The sequence below is a fragment of the Alosa pseudoharengus genome, unplaced genomic scaffold, assembly GCF_046254945.1.
Source record: "Alosa pseudoharengus isolate Yale_2024_CS ecotype anadromous, Long Island Sound unplaced genomic scaffold, YU_APseudo_1.1 YU_APseudo_1.1_scf_2, whole genome shotgun sequence".
In the NCBI taxonomy this organism is placed as follows: Eukaryota; Metazoa; Chordata; class Actinopteri; order Clupeiformes; family Clupeidae; genus Alosa; species Alosa pseudoharengus.
Genome location: NW_027468663.1, coordinates 41,412,390 through 41,433,751, shown reverse-complemented (window position 1 = coordinate 41,433,751; position 21,362 = coordinate 41,412,390). Strand labels below are relative to the sequence as shown.

Below are 21,362 nucleotides of genomic sequence, written 5' to 3'. Positions count from 1 at the left end.
GGTAATCAGAATGTGGCAAACTATACCTGACACATGTCTGCATTATCAGGTCCTGTGATTGGGGCTGTGTGAGTGTGTGAGTGTCCTACAGGAGGACAATAGCCCCAGTAAAGATAGCAGGCAGCTGATAACACTATCTGAGTACAGTATGTAAAACAGCCGTTAGCTTTCAGAGGCAGAATGCCACACGGTGCCCTCCCCTTGGCCATCAGTCTTCACAGTAACTTCCCCACACACACACACACACACACACACACACGCACGCACACATACACTCTCCTTCAGATTCCTCAAAAGGGATGGGCTTAACACAGACTGTACAGTCATGCCACGTAACTGCTTCAGTTGCTGGTCATTTATGATCAATTTTTCTAAAAACTAAAAAAGTACAAATTCCACCTCATTCAAAGGCATTTCAAATGCCCAACTTAAACATCTGTGCCAAGCTGATATTGAAAATAACCAGCATGACCCACTTTGGCCTCAGCTAGAGCTGCTGACTCACCTCCAATAGCATTCCCATCTGAAAGAAGGCTTCCCCTTCTCTCTCTCTCTCTCAGCTAAGTGGGAATGCCGAATCTCCACCCAAACACATACCTTCAGACACGATTTGATAAAATGCCATCTTACTCCTTTAAGCCAGGAAGCCTAGAAGAACCATCTGTGGAATGTTGGAAATACACATCCCAATCCCTCTCAAGCAAATCTGTCTTCCTCCCCTCCCCTCCCCTCCCCTCCACTCCACCTCGCCCCACTTCCTGGTATGGGCTAGTCCTCTGCCATTTGCGTGTGTTTTAAGTGAACACTCATTATGGAGTCTCAGAGAGTGGATTACTTAGTAGGAGCCACTGTAATGAAGACACAGGAGACAGGGGGAGGGAGAGAGAAAGGGGTAGAAGGAGAGTCAAGAGAAGAGAGAGGGAGAGAGAGAGAGAGAGAGAGAGAGGGAGGGAGAGAGTCGTTGAGTGGCCCATTGTGATACCTACAGCTTGATCCCCCCACCCGCTGGCCCATCCAAGGGGGCTGCAGCTGTGTTTGTTTGGCAGGGTAAGAAGCACTTCCTCTGGGGCTTTCAGCTCTGGCGGAGGGAGTGAAAAGAAGTAGACCCATATAGGGGTTGGGGGTGGGGGTCTGAAGACAAGACATGGTACTTGAGACGGTCGGGGGTGCTTACCCCACCTCCATCTATCTCACACCTTCAAGTGAAGACTTTGTAAAGCCTTTGCTGAAAAAAAACCCCAGTGATCTTGTTTCTCTCTCTAGTTAGCATTTTGTTCTTCTGACATTGCGCTCCCTGTCTTCCTCTCTCTCTCCTCAGATGGCCAGTTCCCGATGGAGATCTCCTCCGTCACCAGGGATCACGACTTCCTGGATGGTGATGCCATTGAGGCACTGTGCAGGTGAGGTCTCCAAAAAACAAACTCCTCCTGGAGTCGCCTCTCCTTTATCTGTGCACCCCCCTCTCCCCCCTCTCCCCCCTGCTTCTCTATGCACTCTCCACTCTGTGTCTTTGTGCAGGGACTCATCCGGGCCAAAGCTGATTGGAGTCCGAGATTGCCTCAGAGAGGGCCATGCTTTGCACAGAATGGAGATGGGAATCAAAGGCTGGCGATAAGACAGAGCCTTTGATTCCGTCTTTATTTTTCACTTTCCTGCCTTTTCTTGCCTTTCTCTCCTAACTGCCATATGTTCACTCTTTCGTCCATCTTTCTGTTGCCTGCCTCTGTTTCTTGGTCCCCCCTCTCCCTCTTTTTTTTTTCTTTCTCTCTCACTCTGTTCCTCCACTGTCATGCCATGTTCCTGTTGTCCTTGCGCTCCATTCCGGGACATTGTGATCTCTGCCCTCTGCACCTGGGCTCCTCCGGGCCTCTGATGAGGAAACAAAAACAGGCGCACAAAGAGACGTGGAGACAGGGACAAAAAGAGGAGCTTCAAGTCTTCAGTCAAGTGTGTATCAGAACCCAGGAAGCACAGGCACTGCTGAGGGTCCTTGACAATCTCCTTACGGTCCACTGGAACGTTAAGAACATTTCCCCTTGATCCAACATCGTCATACTCAAGCACTGTCATTTTTGCTCTAAACTAGTATTTTTTATTACTACCATATCACATCAATGTATGGAATATCATATAACATTACATTGTACTTAGTATACTGAACTTATTTGGGCCCCTAATTACACTGGGTTGGAGCGATATGGGCCTCTCAGAGAGTGTAATGGGAAGAGAGAGAGGAAGCCGTTTTAAATAAGTGGAAAGCAGGAATGACATAGATCCTGTGGTGAAAATGCACAAGTTCAAATACACAAGCTGCCGACTAGGAGTAGTGGTGAAGTAGTGGTGGAGGACAGAGTAGCGTAGTGACGGAGTAGTGTAGTGATGTAGTAGTGGTGGAGGACAGAGTAGCGTAGTGACGGAGTAGTGGTGGAGGACAGAGTAGTGTAGTGACGGAGTAGTGTAGTGACGGAGTAGTGGTGGAGGACAGAGGAAGAACAGCGAGTGTGTGAGTGGGCTAGAGGAGGGGACCGGACCGGACAGGAGAGCAGAGGGATGTATGAGGTGCTGATGGGTAGGCGCTCCCAGCTGAGTTGGCCAGCTTGGCCCAGCTGGTGGGCCGCCAACAGAAGCATCTGGAAGCCATTTTGCCATCACAGCCCCTCGGCCCCTGAGTCTGAGCGCCCCCCCCAAAGCCCCATGAGGGCCAAGTCACATGACAACACCTCACCCCTCCCCAGAGAGATGGTGGGGGTTGGAGGGCATTGAGGAGGTAGGGGTTGGGGGGGGGGGGCATGGCCAGGTGGCCAGGGGGATAAGCTTTCCTCCTCTTTTGTTGGCTTTTCTTCACCACTCCAACTGAGTTTTCCTCTTCTCTCTCTCTCCCTCTCCTCTCCTTTAATCTGGCGCTTATCCTTCAACAGAACATTAGTGGACCCTGCTGCTGCCTTTTCAATCTCTCTCTCTCGCTCTCTCTCTCTCTCTCTCTCTTGGGCTTGACTCTTGAGGGGCCTGTTCACAGGTCATTAGAGACTTTTTAGGCTCGAGATTCCTGGGGTGAAGGGAGAAAGCCTGTGTGGAATGCATGTTGAGAAATGAAAGTGCAAAAATTCACCTGTCTCATTTTTTCTCCTCCCCACCCATTCTCTCTCTGTCTCACTCTTTCTTTCTCTCTCTCCGTCTCACTCATTTTTTCCATCACATGTAGGAGACTGCATACACTCAACAAGTGTGCTCTGATGAGGCTGGACGTGTCCCCTCAGAGAAAGAGGGTAAGTGAGAATTCACAGTCCCGCTATCTCTCCTCACACTCTCTCCCTTCACTCCTCCCCACATCGCTCTCTCTCTCTCTCTCTCTCTCACTCCCTCCCTTTCCTTATCTCTCCCTCCTTCCACAAAGTAAATCCATGTGTGTTTGTCGTCCGTGTTAATTATAAGGAGCCTCCTGTTTTTTCTCTCCTCCCCTGTTGGCTATTTGAGAGCTGCTAGGAGTGAGTGATGGCTTTTATGTGGAAAATGAAGGGGTTGTGGTGCTGCGTCCCTCCTTCTTCTCCTCCCTCTGTCCGCTTTTGTCCTCCTTTTCCCACTTGACACTTCCTCATTCCCTTCTTTCCCATAAAAGGAATAGAACATTGTCCACATGCCTTTTTATGTGTCCATAAGTCCTCATTTCATGTCTGCGTGTGTGTCTGTGAGTCTGTGTGTGTTTGTGTGTGTGTGTGTGTCTGTGTCTCTGTGTGTGTGTGTGTGTGTCTGTGAGTCTGTGTGTGTTTGTGTGTGTCTGTGTGTGTGTGTGTGTGTGTGTGTCTGTAGACCATGTCCAGTGTTTCGGAGTGCATTCAGCCTGGCCACACAAACACACAGCTAACTCCAAACATGCCCCTGTCAAAAGGAGCCTCGTCCCTGACCAAATACGAGCTGTCAGCCTCTCTTGCCCTCTGTCCTGGCCTTTGTGTCCACCACTTCCAATGGCTTACATGCTTTGGCTGCGGGAACAATACCATCCTTGTCGAGTGTCTCTGGCCGTGAAAGACGATGACCCTCTAGTGTCACCTCAGGCCCGAGGAGTTAAACGCTGGGGTCACGCTGCCAATGAAGGAAGTAATTTGCTCGTCCTTTCAATCCCAGAAACCCTTGGGCCCCTCAGGAATGTGTTGATCTGTTCGTCTTAAGGTTTCTCCTTCTCCTTGTGCCCCCACGGGCTCCATTCCCTCCTCACAGGCGTTGGACATGTGATATGGAAAACAGATGAGACACTTAAAATTGTACTCTCATTTATGAAAATGTTGTAGCTTAACCAAGATGACTGTCGTGGACCGTGTAGTGGTCAGTGGAAATTAATGAGGCATTTTTTATCATAGCTGCCAACTGAATTACCCCATGCAAATCATGACGCATTTTCACACAGGCAGATGAATGGACAGCCTCTGTCTTTCTCTCGCAGGGGTCCTTGAGACTGGGTAGCCCAGTGCTCCTGATCAAAGGCCCTGTTGCCCTGAGGGGCTGTAAAATTACGGCCCTGCCGCCTTTTATGGACTTTCATCACCGGCGCCTTTAGCCACCGTGACGGAGCCGCTTCTATGCTCCCATGCCCTCCCCCCCTCAACTCTGCCACTGGTGTACACACACACACACACACACACACACACACACACACACATACATAAACATACACACACACACATAAAACACACACACATAAAAACACGCACACACACACACACACAAACATACACACGCACACACACACATAAACACACACACCCACACACACATAAACATACACACACACATAAACATACACACACACACGTAAACACACACACACACACTCATAAACACACACACATAAAACACACACACACACACACACACGCACACACACACACGCACACGCATAAACATACACACACACACACACGCACACACACAAACATACCCACACACACACACACAATTCTGTATAGTTTCAAACACACAAGCACACACCGTACATACAACATTCCCACATCTCCTCCCATTCACTCCATATGATGTATACAGTACACACAACTCCACCCCACCTCCACCACCCATTCAGGCACTAGGATGGGGGTGGGAGAAGGCAGTCAGTCTGGCAAGTCTGGTGGTAGGAGTTTAGGGTTGGGGGCTGGGAGGTGGTGGTGACCAGGACGCTCCGGCAGGGATATGAACTCCAAATGCACTGTGTGTGTGTGTCAAGGGTGGAATTTCCTGACTTCCCCTGGGGTGGAGAGATAGATTAGACAGAGTGGAGGAGTATTTTGGGGGGTTTGGGTGGAGTTTTAAGGGGTTGGTGGTAACATATGACTTTGTTGTGACATGGCTCAGTAACATACAATAACAAGCTTCCAACCCTCTCCTTCCTCTCTGTCTCTCTCAGTCTCTGTCTCTCTCTCTCTCTCCCTATGGACATCTTATCTGTGTAAAATTGCCTGGGGAAATGATATACAATAGGAATGTGCTGTGCTTTTGCAACTACATTGAGAAGTGCTCCCTTACAGATAACAACATCCAAAAATTCCCCGATTCATAGTCACTGTGAATGCCACATGAGATATTTGTACATGACTATGTCCGAGACATACAGTGTAAATGAACATGACATAAATGTCAGAGACACCAGAATTTGCTGTTGCTTATATAAGTGTTGTGAGGTTAGGAGATTAGTGAATTGCTTTAGGTAAGAGAACAGGAAGAGTCTGAGTGTTTTGTTGTTGTTGAACAGAGTGATGATTCAGACGAGGATGAGCCCTGTGCCATCAGCGGCCGCTGGACCTTCCAGCGGGACAGCAAGCGCTGGTCGCGCCTGGACGAGCTGGACGTCTTCTCTCCACCAGGGGTCGCTGGCGAGCCCCCTTTCCCCAGCGAGGAGTGCCTGCGGCAGGGCATGAGCACGGAGAGCATGCTGACCGACCTGAGCGAGCAGCCAGAGGTGGGCTCCCTGCACAGCGGCGGCAGTGGCGGCGGGAGCGACCGGAAAGACGGCGCGTCCGAGCGAGGGGTGCGACTGCCCAGCGGCACGCCGTCCAGCCCCGGCACGGGCGACTCCCTGACGGGAGCGGCCGTCAGCAGCGCCGGTGCGACCCGTGCGAGCTCGGTGGCCAGCGTGTGTTCGTCGGCCACGTCGGGCGCCAACGAGGACTCGCTCTCCGACGGCCTCCCCTCGCCTCTGGAGATGCGGAGCTTCTCGTTCGAGGTGAAGTCGTGCGGCGAGGAGCGAGGGAGCGGCGGCGGTGGGAAGATCGGTGGCGGCGGCGGCAGCACGAGCACGCGCTCACGGGCCAAGAGCTTCCTGAAGCGCATGGAGAGCCTGAGGCTGCGCGGCGGCACGCTGACAAGAAAGAGCAAGAAGCCGCGCTCCAAGCTGGACATCAGCGGGCCCGTGGGCATCCAAGAGGGCCTGGACGAAGAGAAGCTCCGCAGGCTCAATTGCGTGGACATCCACCCAGTCCAGAATCACAACCAGAACCAGAACGGCGAGAGCGGCGGCAGCGGCGGTGTGGTCAGCACGGGGGTCGGCACCCACGGCCGCCACCGGAGCGTGTCCTACTTCACACAGACCAGCAGCGGCAGCGCAGGCAGCAGCCAATCAGAGGGCGGCAGCAGCGGCTCAGCGGTCAGCACGCCGAGCCCGGTGACCCGGGCGCGCAGCCACAGCACGGCGGCCGGCGGGACGGGCTCCAAGCGAGGGGGCATGTACCTGGAGGGCTTTGACCCGTTCAACTTGCTCCTGCAGCCCGATGCCCACCACACGGACCAGCGCCGGGCCCAGAATGACCAGCACAACCTGAACACCGTCCAGAACGCCAACCGCAACCTGGACCTCAACAAGAACCAGAGCGGCGCGCCCGACGACGGCGTGGTGGTACAGAACCGCCGCAACAGCAAGAAGTCGGCCTCTAAGTACGAGGCAGGCAACGAGGACGAGGCAGAGGAGGAGGACGAAGAAGGGGTCATCTTCTTCTACCTGCCCGAAGGCCACAAGCCCGGGACCTTCCCGAAGGCACTCGCGGACGGCGGGCAGAAGCGTCACGGCGTGGACGGCGGTGCCTCCACCATCCGGCGGCGCCCGCGACGAGGCTCCTCGGCCTCCCTGGACAGCCGCCTCAGCGTCTACGACAACGTGCCGGCCGCGCTGGCCCGAGGCGGGGAAGAGGACGAGGACGAGGACGAGGTCGGCGAGCGCAAGCTGGAGGACGTGCTGAAGGACGTGAGCGGACTCCAGAGGCTGGTCAACGCCTGGACGGAGGCGGCCGCCGCCGGGGAGGAGGACGAGGAGGTGGACGAGGAGGAGGACGAGGAGGTGGACGAGGAGGAAGACGGAGACTCCGACTCAGCTCTGGACTCGGCCTCGCCCTGCCCGTCCTCACCGCTGCAGAACCGGCTGGAGGAGGAGAACGCCAGCGACCAGGACAGCACGGGGAACCCGGCCGGAGAACGCGAGAGGAGGGACTCTGGAGTGGGGGCTTCCCTCACGCGGGCCAACAGGTATGGAGTGTGAGTGTGTCTGTGAGCGTGTCTGTGAGTGTGTCAGTGTCTGTGTCACTGTGTCTGTACAGCTTTGTGTTGTCACCCAATTGATGATAATAAGCAACTTAAGTTCTTTTTAAGGGTTTTATCTATGTGGATCTCACCCATTTGGCCACTTTGATTTGCTGGAGTGCTTTTTAAAAGCCTATATTGGGTATGACTAACTTTTACAAGCATCCATCCCTCCAAAGGCTAGTCTACAGGCCAGTGGAGGACTATAGATGCTGAGGAGAGATAAAGATGAACAGAGCAGATAGAGCTTTGAACAGAGCAGACAAAGGGAGGTAAAGAGAGGGTCACCAGGTGAAGCAGAGAGAGAGGGGGGGATGTATGAACAGATGAAGAGAGTGAGAGAGTGAAAGACATAGAGAGCAAGTCAGAACGTTTCCCCTTACATAAGGCGGCCACACTGCACTTACTGTGGTAAGGTCTCCGGAATGCTTCCTTGTCTCCACGGGTTACGACGATCCCGCCGGAATGCACAGGAGGAATTCCAGACAACCCCCCATTCACTCAGTCACAGTCTCTTTCTCTTTCTCTCTCTCTCTCACACACACACAGTGATGTACATGTTGATTATGCTCTAGCTGATCTCAATCATTAAATATTTTCTTTGTATGCTGGGTTTCATTTGTGAGTCTCTATGAGTGTGACAAAGGTTACACAGACTGGAAAACTAGTGACCTCTCTGACCCTCTGACCAAGTTACAACAGAGCTGCTTCTCTGTCTATATGTGTGTGTGTGTGTGTGTGTGTCTGTGTGTGTGTGTGTGCGTGCGTGCGTGTGCGTGCAAGTGTATATGTGTGTGAGACATATTATGTAAAATGAAAAAGACTGTGTGTGTGTCCAGCAATGTCAATGTCATTGTAAATGTGTGAGTGTGTGTGGAGCGACAGTGTAAATGTGTGAATGTGTGCACAGTGACAGTGTGTAAATATAATGTGTTCCTGTCGGGGATGAAGATGTGTTTGTACATTCATAAACAAGTAACTGAATGTAAACTCTTTGTGTGTGTGTGTGTGTGTGTGTGTGTGTAGGCCCCAGAAGTTGCGCTGGCCCAGTTTCCAGAGCTCTCACAGACCCAGTCTGTCGTCGTCGCTGCTGCAGATTGGCTGCCAGTCGGTGCTGCAGATGAACCTGCTGCAGAAATACAGCCTGCTCAAACTCACCGCCCTGCTGGAGAAACACACGCCCACCAACAAGCACGGCTTCAGCTGGTGAGTGTGTGTGTGTGTGTGCGTGTGTGTTTGTGCGTGTGTGTGTGTGTGTGTCTCAGTGTCTTCCTGTCCATCTGTCCTGCCTGACCTCTGCTGAACACATCTCTTTCTTTGACTGCCAACCTTCCTGTTTTTTTTTTTCATTTCTTTTTCTTTTCTTTTCTCTCCCTCTCTCCCTCTCTCTCTCCCTCTCTCCCTCTCTCTCTCTCTTCAGTTCCAGGGTTTTCTAAATTGCCATTTACATGTAGTGCATGTGGAAAAGTGTGTAGTCTGTGTGTGTACATTGTGTGTATGTGTCTGAAGTGTATGTGAGAGTATTCTGGGTTGTGTCTCACATTCTGTTCCCAGAGGATAATTATAGGGATCTGAGGCTATACTAACACAAGAGTCAATCCTCTGTCCTGTATACAAACACACACACACACACACACACACCTGCATATTTGTTTGTTTGTTTAGTCACAGAACAGCTAACAGCTTTCTGAGCAATTAAGTCAGTAGTTTGGCAAACTATAGAGTCGCTCTCTCTCTTGCTCTCTCTCTCTCTCTCTCTCTCTCTTTCTAACACACACACACACACGCCAATAGGTTGCCCTCATTGAACACTCTTTCTCCTCATACCCCATGCCAAGCGTCTCTTCGTTATTTTTCTTTCTTCTTCCCAGCAGCCTTCCCTGTTTGCTTTTATTTTCCTCTCTAAATCTCTCACTCCTTCTCTTTTTCCACTCCATCCATAACCGCTCTCCTTCCCTCCTCCCCTTTCCTGTTGACAGTGGTTATGTCAGACCCCTCTGCTTTGACACACAAGGAGCTCCTGTGTGCCGCCACAGTTCAGAGCATTCCTGCATGTGAACATAACGCTTTCCCCCTGTCAGTCACATACTCAAATACACACACACACAATATACACACATAAGTGACCTCTTTTATTTACTCTCACAGATCCACCATAAGTCTTTCAGCTTGACACAACTAGGTTGGATACACCGCCCACGTTAACACACACACACACAAACACACACACACACACACCAAATCTGTATACACACACCTTATACCACACACACACACACACACACAAGCACAGACACACACACTAGTGTGGCCCCTGCCCTGGCTCCCATTGTCTGGCTGCAGTGTTGATCCTCACACACTAAGGCGGGAAACAGGCCTCCATTGGCCTTTGGGCTTCTAGAAGTTTCCTCTCCACACTCAAATAAATACACACATGAACAAACACACACACACACACACACACACACACACACATTTAGCATACCCAGTTGCCATCTGTGACAGAAACATTTCAGGCCACTCTACACATTCACATATATGCACTGGCATCTCACAGACACACACACACACAATGGTGATATATAATATATATAACACAAACACACAAACACACACAATGGTAACACACACACACACAATGGTTCTATATAACATAGAGTGACACCTTGTTAAACATCACAGCCTTGCCCTTGAGTGAAGCAGGGGGCTATAGGAAAGCTTGCAGTGTTCTGCACCCCAACAATGTGCTCTTGTTCCTTCCACAAGGAATGTTGCGCAGCATGGAAAACTCTCCGAGGGGGAGAGAGTAGCGGGAATGAGCTGGAATAATAGAAAATCAGAATCAGAATCAGAAGTGGCTGAAAGCTTGTCCTTGTTTTAAATTCTGAGTATGAATACCACTCTAGAACTCAAGGGGTCAGAGTCCAGCAGGCTGTTTGGACACACACACACACACACACACACACACACGCTGGCTTTTTATGTAAGTGGTCTGCCATGTCACCATTTTAGAGGTGTGTCAGTAAGTGAATGGGGTTTTTGTTGGCTTCCTGTTGTTGTGGTATTTTAACAAGGTGTTTATCTGTGTGTTGTGCTGTGTGTGTGTGTGTGTGTGTGTGTGTGTCTCACAGGGCTGTGCCCAAGTTCATGAAGCGCATGAAGGTGAGGGACTACAAGGATAGGAATGTGTTTGGTGTTCCCCTGCATGTGAACGTTCAGCGGACAGGGCAGCCACTGCCCCAGAGCATCCAGCAGGCCATGCGCTACCTCCGGAGCCAGTGCCTGGACCAGGTCAGTGAGTTGAACACACACACACACACACACACACACACACACTGACTGGTATGAGCATGTTTACAGGGTTCAAAACACAAATGTCTGATTGGGAAACAGGAAAAGATACACAAAGGGATGCATACAGTGCATGCAGTGTATCAAACACATACGCACATCCACATGACACACACACACACTAATAACACACAGCCACTGAGAACTGATGTACTCACTTCTATGCTGAGAAGATACACGCACAGACACACACAAACTGACAAGGACACTAATCCACACATACTGTACATCCACTTACCACTCGTTACTTATTGTCCCAACTGACACACACACACACACACACACACACATACATACAGAAGCACACATACCATCCATCACAAATACTTCACATTGCCTCCAAGCGTGGGAAGAGTCAGTGCTGAGACAGAGGGTCCTATACAAGAATCTCTGGCTTTGTACAAAGATGGAAAATAAGGCTTCTGTTTCATAATCACTGTTTTTTTTTTTAGACATCCGCTTGTACAGTGATGAGCCCTTTTTTCCATGCAAAGTGTTTTTTTTTCCCCTCTTCTTTTCTAGCGAATGTGACTGAAGGCAGGGCGGTGTGTAACAACAGCAGTGGGATTCTTAGAGAGGCCTCCTACGGGGCCTGGCATCTCAGTTGCGCACACTTGATAAAAAACAGCCCATCTGACATCTGACATATTTGTAGCAAAACATGAGTTTTACAGAAGCCTTAACAGCACAGGCCATGTGAACCCTTCTAATGCACTCTGAGATTGACCCTCGCGTGTGTGTGTGTGTGTGTGTGTGTGTGGGCGTACAGGTGGGCTTGTTCAGGAAGTCCGGCGTGAAGTCCCGCATCCAGGCACTGCGCCAGATGAACGAGGCCTGTGGTGCAGATGGGGGCGGAGTCAGCTACGAGGGCCAATCGGCTTATGACGTGGCCGACATGCTGAAGCAGTATTTCAGAGACCTGCCCGAGCCCCTCCTCACCACCAAACTGGCAGACACCTTCCTGCAGATCTACCAATGTAAGAGGAAAAACATGCACAACACACACACACACACACACAGGCTCATAGACATGCAGTCTCACAAACACACACACACACACACACACACACACTGGCTCATAGACATGCAGTCTCACAAACACACACACACACACACACACACACACACAGGCTCATAGACATGCAGTCTCACAAACACACACACACAGGCTCATAGACATGCAGTCTCACACACATACACAAACTTCCCTCACACACAAAAACCTTCCCTTACATAAATCCCTTCAGCCAAAAACCTGACACATACCCAGGACACATCTTTTCTCGCCCAGTGATCGTCACTCACCTCACACATAGAAAACATAAAGTATATGTGATAGCAACACACACACACACACACACTATGGCTCTAGGTATAAGGGTCTGATTGTGAAAGCCGCATGAGCACACACACATTCCACAGGAAATAGCTGTCAAATGATGTGGTGGCAAACGCAGTAAATCAGTGTGTTCTGCCTCACCACCCCCGGTTACTCAACACCCTTATCGTCAATGGCAACATTAACCCTATAGTGATCAGTGGACTCAGTGGGCATGTGTCGGCGGTTATTCCCTAACAATAACTCACTGTAAGTCCGGTTGTAAATGTAGGAAATTGTTTTTGTAAAACAATGGTGTGTTTTTTGGCAGAGAATTGCTTGTATGTGGAAGGTCCAAGAGAGGTTAAGTTTGTGTTTGTTTACGTTACTGGCAAAGTTAAGATGAAGGTCTCCACTGAGGACAACTGGGGACTTGTACCCTGTTTATGATTCCTGTTTACCCCCTACTATCACATACACACACAGACACACACACTCCTGTATTACCTCTCTTGTGTACGTATGGCCTCCACCTCTCTCCTTAGAGGACTCACAGACTTTCTCTCTCTCTCTCACACACCCACACTTTCACACTCACCGGCATCAGGATTAGAGTGCCAGTCTGTTCCTTGTGCAGGTTAATCTGGCGGGTCGTGTATGTCATGCCCCGGGAGCAGTCGCCCCCAACCCCCACCCACACTCTCTCTGGGCTCTTATTGAGAGCAGCCGTGGCCTACTGCTTGGTGCTTCGGACTTGTAACCGGAGGGTTGCCGGTTCGGACCCCGACCAGTAGGCATGGCTGAAGTGCCCTTGAGCAAGGCACCTAACCCCTCACTGCTCCCCGAGCGCTGATGTTGTTGCAGGCAGCTCACTGCGCCGGGATTAGTGTGTGCTTCACCTCACTGTGTGTTCGCTGTGTGCTGAGTGTGTTCTAATTCACGGATTGGGATAAATGCAAAGACCAAATTTCCCTCACGGGATCAAAAGAGTATATATACTTATACTTACTCTTATGTCTCCATCTCTCAGTCTCTCTCTGGGCTCTATGTGAGCAGAGAAACCCAGTGGTGGGGATGAGCATACCGTAAAAACAAACCCTTTTAGTCTCTAGCTGTCAATTTTAAATTGAAATAAATAAATTGTCCAAGTATTGTCTTCTCACCTTCCTCTCTGTCTCTCTCCCGTCTTCTCTTTATTGCTTTCTCTCTTTCCTCCTCTGTCTCTCTTCTCCTCCTCCTCCTCCTCCATCTCTCTCTCAGACATGCCGAAGGAGCAGCGTCTACAGGCGGTGCGGGCGGCCGTGCTGCTGCTCCCGGACGAGGCACGCGAGGCCCTGCAGACGCTCTTGTGCTTCCTGAGCGACGTGACGGCGAGTGTGGCCGACAACCAGATGACCTGCACCAACCTGGCCGTGTGCCTGGCCCCGTCACTCTTCCACCTCAACACGCTGCGCCGCGACAGCTCCTCGCCCAGGTGAGTGTGTGTGTGTGTGTGTGTGTGTGTGTGTGTGTGTGTGTGTGTGTGTGAGAGAGACAGACTGTGGGTATGAATGCAAAGCGCTATGCTTTTGAACATGTGCAAATTCTGTATATATCCACAAACCAGTGATTATGTCTGTTTGAGCTGGTGTCTTTTCAAAGACATATGTGTAGGTGTCGTTATGTGTCTGTGTGAGTGTGTGTGTTTGTGTGTTTGTGTGTGTGTGTGTGGGCAGGATACACCCCACCTTCACCCTCTTGATCTCCTTTCATTTGTCAAATCAAACAGACAGCCTTAAGTACCGTCTTAATTGTCTCGGGAAGTTTTGTTAATACCGTATAATTACACAAAGCAGCCGATTACATAAGAGACCATGCGCGGCACTGCCCCAACACAGGAAGGGAAGGTGCTTCACAGAGCTGGAGACAGGATGGGAAGAGAAGAGAGGAAAAGAGTGGAGGATAGAGAGAAAAAATGAAGGAGTGCGACAGCACGGAGTAGATGAATGAGAGAAAACACAGAAAAGGGTGGAGAAGCAATAGAAAGATGTAGGCCTGTGTGAAATGTGGAGGAGAGAAAGGCGGGATACGCTCTACATTTTTTTGTAGTTGTTGGTGTGAGGTCATTGCTTATGCAACTCCATCCGACCCAGTTCTCTTCCATCACTCTCCCTTATGTTGATGGAGGTGTGAGTGTATGGATGTGTTTGGGTGTGTGTGTGTGTGGAGAAAGTGTTGTTTAAGCGTTAACGTGTGTGTGTGTGTGTGTGTGTGAAGAAAATGTTGTTTAAGCGTTAACATGGGTGTGTGTGTGCGTGTGTGTGTGTTACAGGGTGATGAATAGGAAGCAGAACCTGGGTAAACCTGACCAAAGGGACTTGAATGAGAACTTGGCTGCTACTCACGGTCTGGCCCACATGATTCAGGAGTGCCGCAAACTTTTCCAGGTTAGTGACCTCCAACCCAGCCTCTCTCTCTCTCTCTCTCTTACCCAACCCCATACAAACAGTTGTTGAACTGGGGGGGGGGGGTTAGCTTATGAGAAGCTGGGCAAACTCCCACCAGGCCTCCTGGCTGCTGCCTGTGCTCTCTGTTGTCAAGGTTTTGTTGTTATGCAACAGAGGTAGGGGGTTTGCAAAGCTGATTACACTCACTTCAAGCCTTCTCCACGGATGTTATTTGCTCCACCTTTTTTTTTTTTAAAGAAACTTCTCTTGTTTTCGGGTTGGTTGTTGCTGGGGCCAGTCCAGGCCTTCCTGGAATGTCGAAGCCCATGATTATGTAAGGTCATGACCTTGTCTGAGGATATGGCAGAAGGCCTCAAGAAGCATGTCACGAAACAACAGCTTTCCTCCGCCCTGCTCTCAACCCCCCACCCACATCCCCCCTTCCCTATGCCACCCGAGCCTGACCCAAACAGCCTGGCTGACCTTGCATGCCAAGGCCAATGGGAAGCCCTTGATTGGATAAGCTCAGAAATAATGAATGCTGGCAAATGGCAAGACCAAACAACATCAGGACTCAGCCGGAACACCGCCTGACTGGCGTGCATGAGGTCATGAATGTTTGCCCTTTCCACATTGGTCCTGTCAATTATCATGCAGACTTCGTTATCTTAGGCACCCATTACTAAAGATAAGGATCTATATTTTTACTTAGTCTAATAACATAACATTTGATCACTTTGCGGTTATTACGATTCCTTTTTTTTCTATGTGGGGCTTTTTGGAGGGGAACTTAAGGACACTATAGTGGACATGGTTTAGTCACTAACGGCCCATCCCCAGCTCTGACTTGCTCTCTGTTTAATCTCTGGTAACTGAATTTTGTCCACTAATACTTGGCACAAGATGCCATGTGTCAGACCGGCAGTATGACCGGAAAGTACAGGGAGGTTGAGAGGAAACAGGAAACGCAGTTACCATATTTAGTGAAGCACACTGGACTAATGACATCCCTCCCTTGTTTCATAAAGATTTATTGTGGTTTGATAGTTCCAGAAATCACGCCACAATATTGTTGGCTGGTGGTGTGACTTTACGCAATCCTTTGAGTTAATAATGTAACCAAGTTCATGTGAGCATCTTGATTTCAGCCACAGTGGTAGATAGAGACTCGACACAGAAATTGCTAATATTTTTTACAATTCCTTCGCCATTAATGAATATATCCTAATGCATGACAATATCCCATTTAATTTCAAGGGCATTTTGGTCGGTGCATATGTTTATTGATTAAAGGGCAGCCTTTCATGTGACCATCAAGTTAACCATGTCCCGGTGTGTGTGTGTGTGTGTGTGTGTGTTGCAGATCCCAGAGGAGATGAGTCGCTGTAGGAACTCGTACGTGGAGCAGTGCCTGAGCCCCGTGCGCATGGAGGAGCTGCTGGAGGCCTGCGGGCCGCAGGGATACCGCTCCCACCTCAGGGATGGACTGGACGCCCTGCTCAAGGAGGCCAAGGACAAGTTCCGCGGCTTCGACAGCGTGTCCACGCCAGAGCCTGCTGAGCTCGCATACAAGAAGGTACCGGATGTTAAACACACACACACACACAGAGAGGTCCATTTAGATTTATGACTGTAGCATTTGTTTATGTTATCTTTGTTAGTGTGGGAGGGTGGCACCTTTTTGTTATATGAAGACATAGCCCACAGTTAAAATGTGGTACAGCAGTTGACATCTTATCCATCCAGTTTTGTTTCTTATTTTGTGAGTGTGTAATTTGAGTCCAGTTTGAGTCACCCCCATGGACTAAATTGGAATATGTCTTCATTCTTGGATTTGGTGTAGACTTCATCCCTTCACCACGCTATACTGTTTTGGTAATTGTGGTAACGTCGCTGTCTGACAATCGGTCAGCCCGCGTTCTATTCCAAATTCCAGTTGCTAGTCCGTGTCGCTCTGGATAAAAGCGTCTGCTAAATACCGGTCAACTTTAACTTGAACTCTCTTTGGCGCTGCCCTCGGTGCTGCCCTTTATCTCTCTCTGGTGATTGATGGACAAGCCGGCTGGGCGTTGCTTGTGAATCGGGCCTGACGTCCGTGTGAAAGCAACACAAACTCGTCCTGTTTCCAGCATCCTCTCTGGCCTCGCGCCAGCCATGACATCACTCCTCATGTTGCCGTGCCGTGCCGTGTGCCCCTCCGCACTCTACTTCCTGTTCCCCACATACCATGCAGCTCATGCTTCCCAAACAGACATCCTGCTTGGCCCTTGAGGCCGTAAACTCCTTTAGGGTGGAATCTGTGTCCCAATTCACTGCTCTTCCCTGCCTGTAGCATGATGCCTCTACATGAGAAAGCTATTTGGAACAGACCCTTAAAGTGTCATATATTGTGTATATTAATGGCCTGTAGCTTTTGGGCTTCTGCCAGGTTGGTCAAAAATGAAGTGACCATTTAAGTGTTGGAACAGTTTCGACCCACTAGTGCGCTGTGTCCAACCTGCCTACTAAAAATCATATCCATGACGACAGTGACTGAAAAAAAGAATATTGTCTGGTATTGTCCAGCATTTTTATGCAACAAAGCAAACAAAAACCAACACCTACCTGGCCCCCATCTGCCCAGGTGCATGACGGCTCCCCGCTGCGGCTGTGGAAGGCGTCTGTGGAGGTGCCTGCGCTGGCGGAGGAGGTGCTGTCGCGGGTGCTGAGGGAGCAGCCGCGCTGGGACGAGGACCTGCTGGAGGGCCGCGTGGTGGAGACGCTGGAGGAGCGGGCCGAGGTCTACCAGTACGTCCGCAATAGCATGGCCCCGCACCCACCCAGAGACCACGTGGTGCTCAGGTAAGAGACACTCCACACCCTACCTGTAGCTAATAGGACTGTGTCTGTCTGTATCGATAGATAGATAGATACTTTATTGATCCCCAAGGGGAAATTCAGGAAAGTATTCAGTATCTGTCTATATACTTCAGGATACTGTTTCTTTTTTCCCTTTGTGGTCATTAACCAATTCACCTTAGCTGCTCTTCTGTTCAATAAAATAAGTGCTTCCTCATATGTTGAGTCATATGTAGTATGTATGCTAACCTAATATACTTGTGCTGTTTTGTGTGCACCATGTAGGACGTGGATGACTGACCTGCCCAAGGGTGCGTGTGCTCTGGTGAGTGCGTCGGTGGATCACGACCGGGCAGCAGTGATGGGCGTGCGTGCCAACGTCCTGACCTCCCGCTACTACATGGAGCCCTGCGGCCAAAACAAGACCCGCCTCACACTCATCTCCAGGGTGGACTGCCGGTGAGTTCACCCACTCACACCATCTCTCTCTCTCTCTCTCTCACACACACACATACAGGCACACGTACACATAAACACATATTCACCCCAAACTCATATTTCCACTTAGGGAGGGATTACGGTGTCAGTCCGTTCCACACACGCCACTAATCTGTCTGCATTATGCAGCCTCTTACAAACACATCGGTCTTGTACAGCCCCTGGAGAATGTAGGTAGCCTGGCTGTATGTGCTGCCTCAGACAGACTTAGCTGACCCTCTCTCCCTCTCCCTCCCTCCCAGGGGTCGATTCCCAGAGTGGTACAATAAGCTCTATGGACACCAGTGTGCTGCGGAGGTAGTACGGATCAGAGACTCCTTCACCTGCCCTATGGACAAATAAATCCCCCTCTCCTTTACCCTTCGTCTCTGAGAGTCTAACGAGGAAGGTGGATGATGAGGATGACAACAACTCCTCCACCGACACCGCTGCTATCTCTTGAACAGACTCAGTGGCTCGAGAGGATTTCTGGACAACGTAACGTCGGTATACAGTTCATATATATATATATTTTTTTTTTTTTATCTCTACACAACATTGGATTGACAGGTCAAAGGCGAAACAAAAGTCATGGAATGGACACATGACAAGACTGCTCGCGTCTTGCACTGTGAAAATCACTCTCAAGTGGGTGCACAGGATCTGACCCGTCCAGGGAGGGGCGTCAACTGATGCCAAACTTTCATGGGGTGACCAGGGGCAGGGGTTCTACAGCTTCTGGGAAGCAAAATGGACAATGTATACAAAATGTGTGTGAACGTATGTGTGTGTCGGGGTGATATAATATGTGTGTGTGTATCGTGTGACTGAGAGACAAATGAGATATATTCCATGCACTGGCTCTCTGCTGCAATATAGTATATAAAACATATATTATCAGCAATGTATGTGTGTTTGCGTGTGCTTATGTGTGTGTGTGTGAGCATGTGTTTACCAGTTTCAAAACAGCAGTTATTACAGTATAAACTACCCTTTCATTAGTAGACCTACACTAACATTTTAAAGAGTTGGTGAACAAATGACCGGGAGTCATGTACGTATGTATGTATGTGTATTTGTTTGTACGTGTGTACACTTGTTTGTGTTGTTCAGGTTTGTTTTTGTGTATCTGTGTATATGTTTGTGTGTGTGTGTGCCTTGCTGTCAGAGAGCGTTTAAAAGACTGAAAGGTGGCAGGAACACCTGAGGTTTAGGACGTAGGAGGGCAGACTGGTTTGTGATTGAGAGTTGAAAAGCGCTGTAGTTAAGTAGATTCATGCATATATCTGGCTAATTTGAGGGGCTTTACATGCCCAGAATAAAAAGAAAGACCAACACATGGAAGGACCAAAATCCCTTACATAAAGCTTGCTGATCAACAGCCACACAGGCCACTCTGAAGAGAGAAAAGAAGGGTGCAAAAGAAAACAATGATGGTTGATACCAGTGTTTAAGTATGTTTTTCGAAGTTTATTTTGTTCTTTTCTTTTCGTTTGGATCTATTTGGAAATAGCTATTAGCTATTGTCTGTCAGATGTCATGAGCCAATGCACCCTTGAGCATGCTCACCTTTGGGAGAAAAGAAAAGATGTGACAGAAGGGATAGGAGAGGAAAGAGAGGAAGTACCCGAGGAGAGGAAGTACCCTTTTTTTATAAAGGTGAAGATATTACAGGTTTTACTGTAAAGGAGTTAGAGATTTGGGGGGTAGAGGACAAGGATGGAGAAGGACTATGTTGTGCTAAGAAGGAAAAAATAAAATGACTGTCAGCTTCGTTGTTAAGTGTACTTCTGTTTCAGTGTTAACCTACAAATGAAGTAAAAGACTAAGTAGTAACAGACCATTTATCTTCTAAGATCCAAGAGCAGTTTTGTGTTGAAATCTAAAACCGATTTGCTCTGCCTTGTGTTGTGTTGTAAACCTATGTGTACATTAAAAGTGTATGCCACCCAAATAACGATAACGCATGACAATGAACGTTAATTTAAGCATTCTTGTATTTATACCTCATATGTCATTTTTTGTACCATGTTATTTTATTGCAAATGTTACGCTTTAAGTTACATAAATGAAAATGTAAATTGTTTATCTTTTTTATTATTAATATTATTTCTGTACAGATTAATCATGGCCCGTGCACTATTAAATGTCTAAAACATGTCTGAAGTTTGTGTGAGTGTGTGTGTGTGTGTGTGTTTTAAAGAGGCCATGTCAGTGGTATTGAAACAAATGAATAATGTTCACCTAAAGTGCTAGGACAGTACAGCCAAGCCCCAAAACTTTCTTGCAGTCTTAAATAATTGTTGCTATGGGTATGAGAGAACAACTACTGGGCTCATGATCTTGTTACGTATTTGTGCAAGCTGGAATTCCGAATGTCACTCTCATAGTGTGCTGCAGTGATAAGAAAATAAATGGAAATTAAAATTAATGATTAAGAGAGAGCAACTGGTTTAAACTGTAGCCTGGCTTTTACATACATGAGCTAGACTGGCATGCGAATGCCTTTACCATGTGAAGACGGGCTGAATACCATGGCTGTGTGCTGAGATGGCAATTCCGTCTCCCCCACACAGGCCCACATGGACTAGTGTGTCAGAGAGTACGGGCCTCTAACTGCTAAGGATTACAGCATTCCCTCCTTCATACTCTCTCTCTCTCTGGAAAACATCATGTGCAGTAGCAGAGGAGGATGGCAGCTGCATAGGCTGGTGATCTCAGACTGGTGCTTACATAATGTATCCATACCGCACAAACAAAGAGGGAATTGTGGTCACAGGGTCCCTGAGTTGGACACAAGGAGTCTCTCTCTCTCTCTCTCTCTCGTTAGCAGTCCTGCTGTATTAACAAAACAGTAAATATGGTGTCAAATGGCATAGGAAACAAATGTTTATTATCTGCAGGGATAGTTGAAAATAATTTGATCCATGACAGCCTTTGAGGATTAGCTACCCCAGGATCATGATTTGAGAACAAAAAAACAACCACCCATAACTAAGGCATACTTACACACATTCGCCAAGCATAACCATTCTCCCAATCACACAAACACACAACCAGAGAGAGAGAGAGTCTGTGTTGAGCTTCTGCTGGGAACCAAAACAACGTGAGCAGATAACACAAGCCCGAGGCAGGCAGGCAGCTCAAAGCACATTCCTGCCTGCTCCTTTGAGAAAGACGTGGAGGAGGGTTCCCACATTGATAAATGTGGAGGATGACAATGCTGACGTATGTGGAGAAGGGGGGGGGGGGGTACAACATCAACGGTGGGATTCTTCAGTTCAACTCCCCCTCCTCTGTCACGAGTAGTCTATGTTTGTAAATACTGTTTTTCCACTATTTGTACTTTTCATGGGAATAATGTATATGGTTGATCTGTGGTGACACATAATTAT

The 21,362-nt window shown here is 48.9% G+C and overlaps 1 protein-coding gene across 2 annotated transcripts in view; it reads left to right on the top strand.

The window, feature by feature from the left end:
- dlc1 (DLC1 Rho GTPase activating protein) overlaps window positions 1-20,127 on the top strand; it is a 99,371-nt gene extending 79,244 nt beyond the window's left edge. For both annotated transcript variants that reach the window (XM_076295013.1, XM_076295012.1), the window contains 12 exons: window positions 1,319-1,400; window positions 3,203-3,266; window positions 5,741-7,503; window positions 8,584-8,763; window positions 10,689-10,848; window positions 11,678-11,885; window positions 13,487-13,700; window positions 14,538-14,652; window positions 16,016-16,228; window positions 17,276-17,493; window positions 17,776-17,949; window positions 18,231-20,127. In XM_076295013.1, the coding sequence (XP_076151128.1) occupies window positions 1,333-1,400; window positions 3,203-3,266; window positions 5,741-7,503; window positions 8,584-8,763; window positions 10,689-10,848; window positions 11,678-11,885; window positions 13,487-13,700; window positions 14,538-14,652; window positions 16,016-16,228; window positions 17,276-17,493; window positions 17,776-17,949; window positions 18,231-18,330 (3,477 nt within the window). In that variant the 5' untranslated portion in view covers window positions 1,319-1,332 and the 3' untranslated portion in view covers window positions 18,331-20,127. The remainder of the gene's footprint in view (window positions 1-1,318; window positions 1,401-3,202; window positions 3,267-5,740; window positions 7,504-8,583; window positions 8,764-10,688; window positions 10,849-11,677; window positions 11,886-13,486; window positions 13,701-14,537; window positions 14,653-16,015; window positions 16,229-17,275; window positions 17,494-17,775; window positions 17,950-18,230) is intronic.
- Window positions 20,128-21,362: the final 1,235 nt, after the last annotated feature.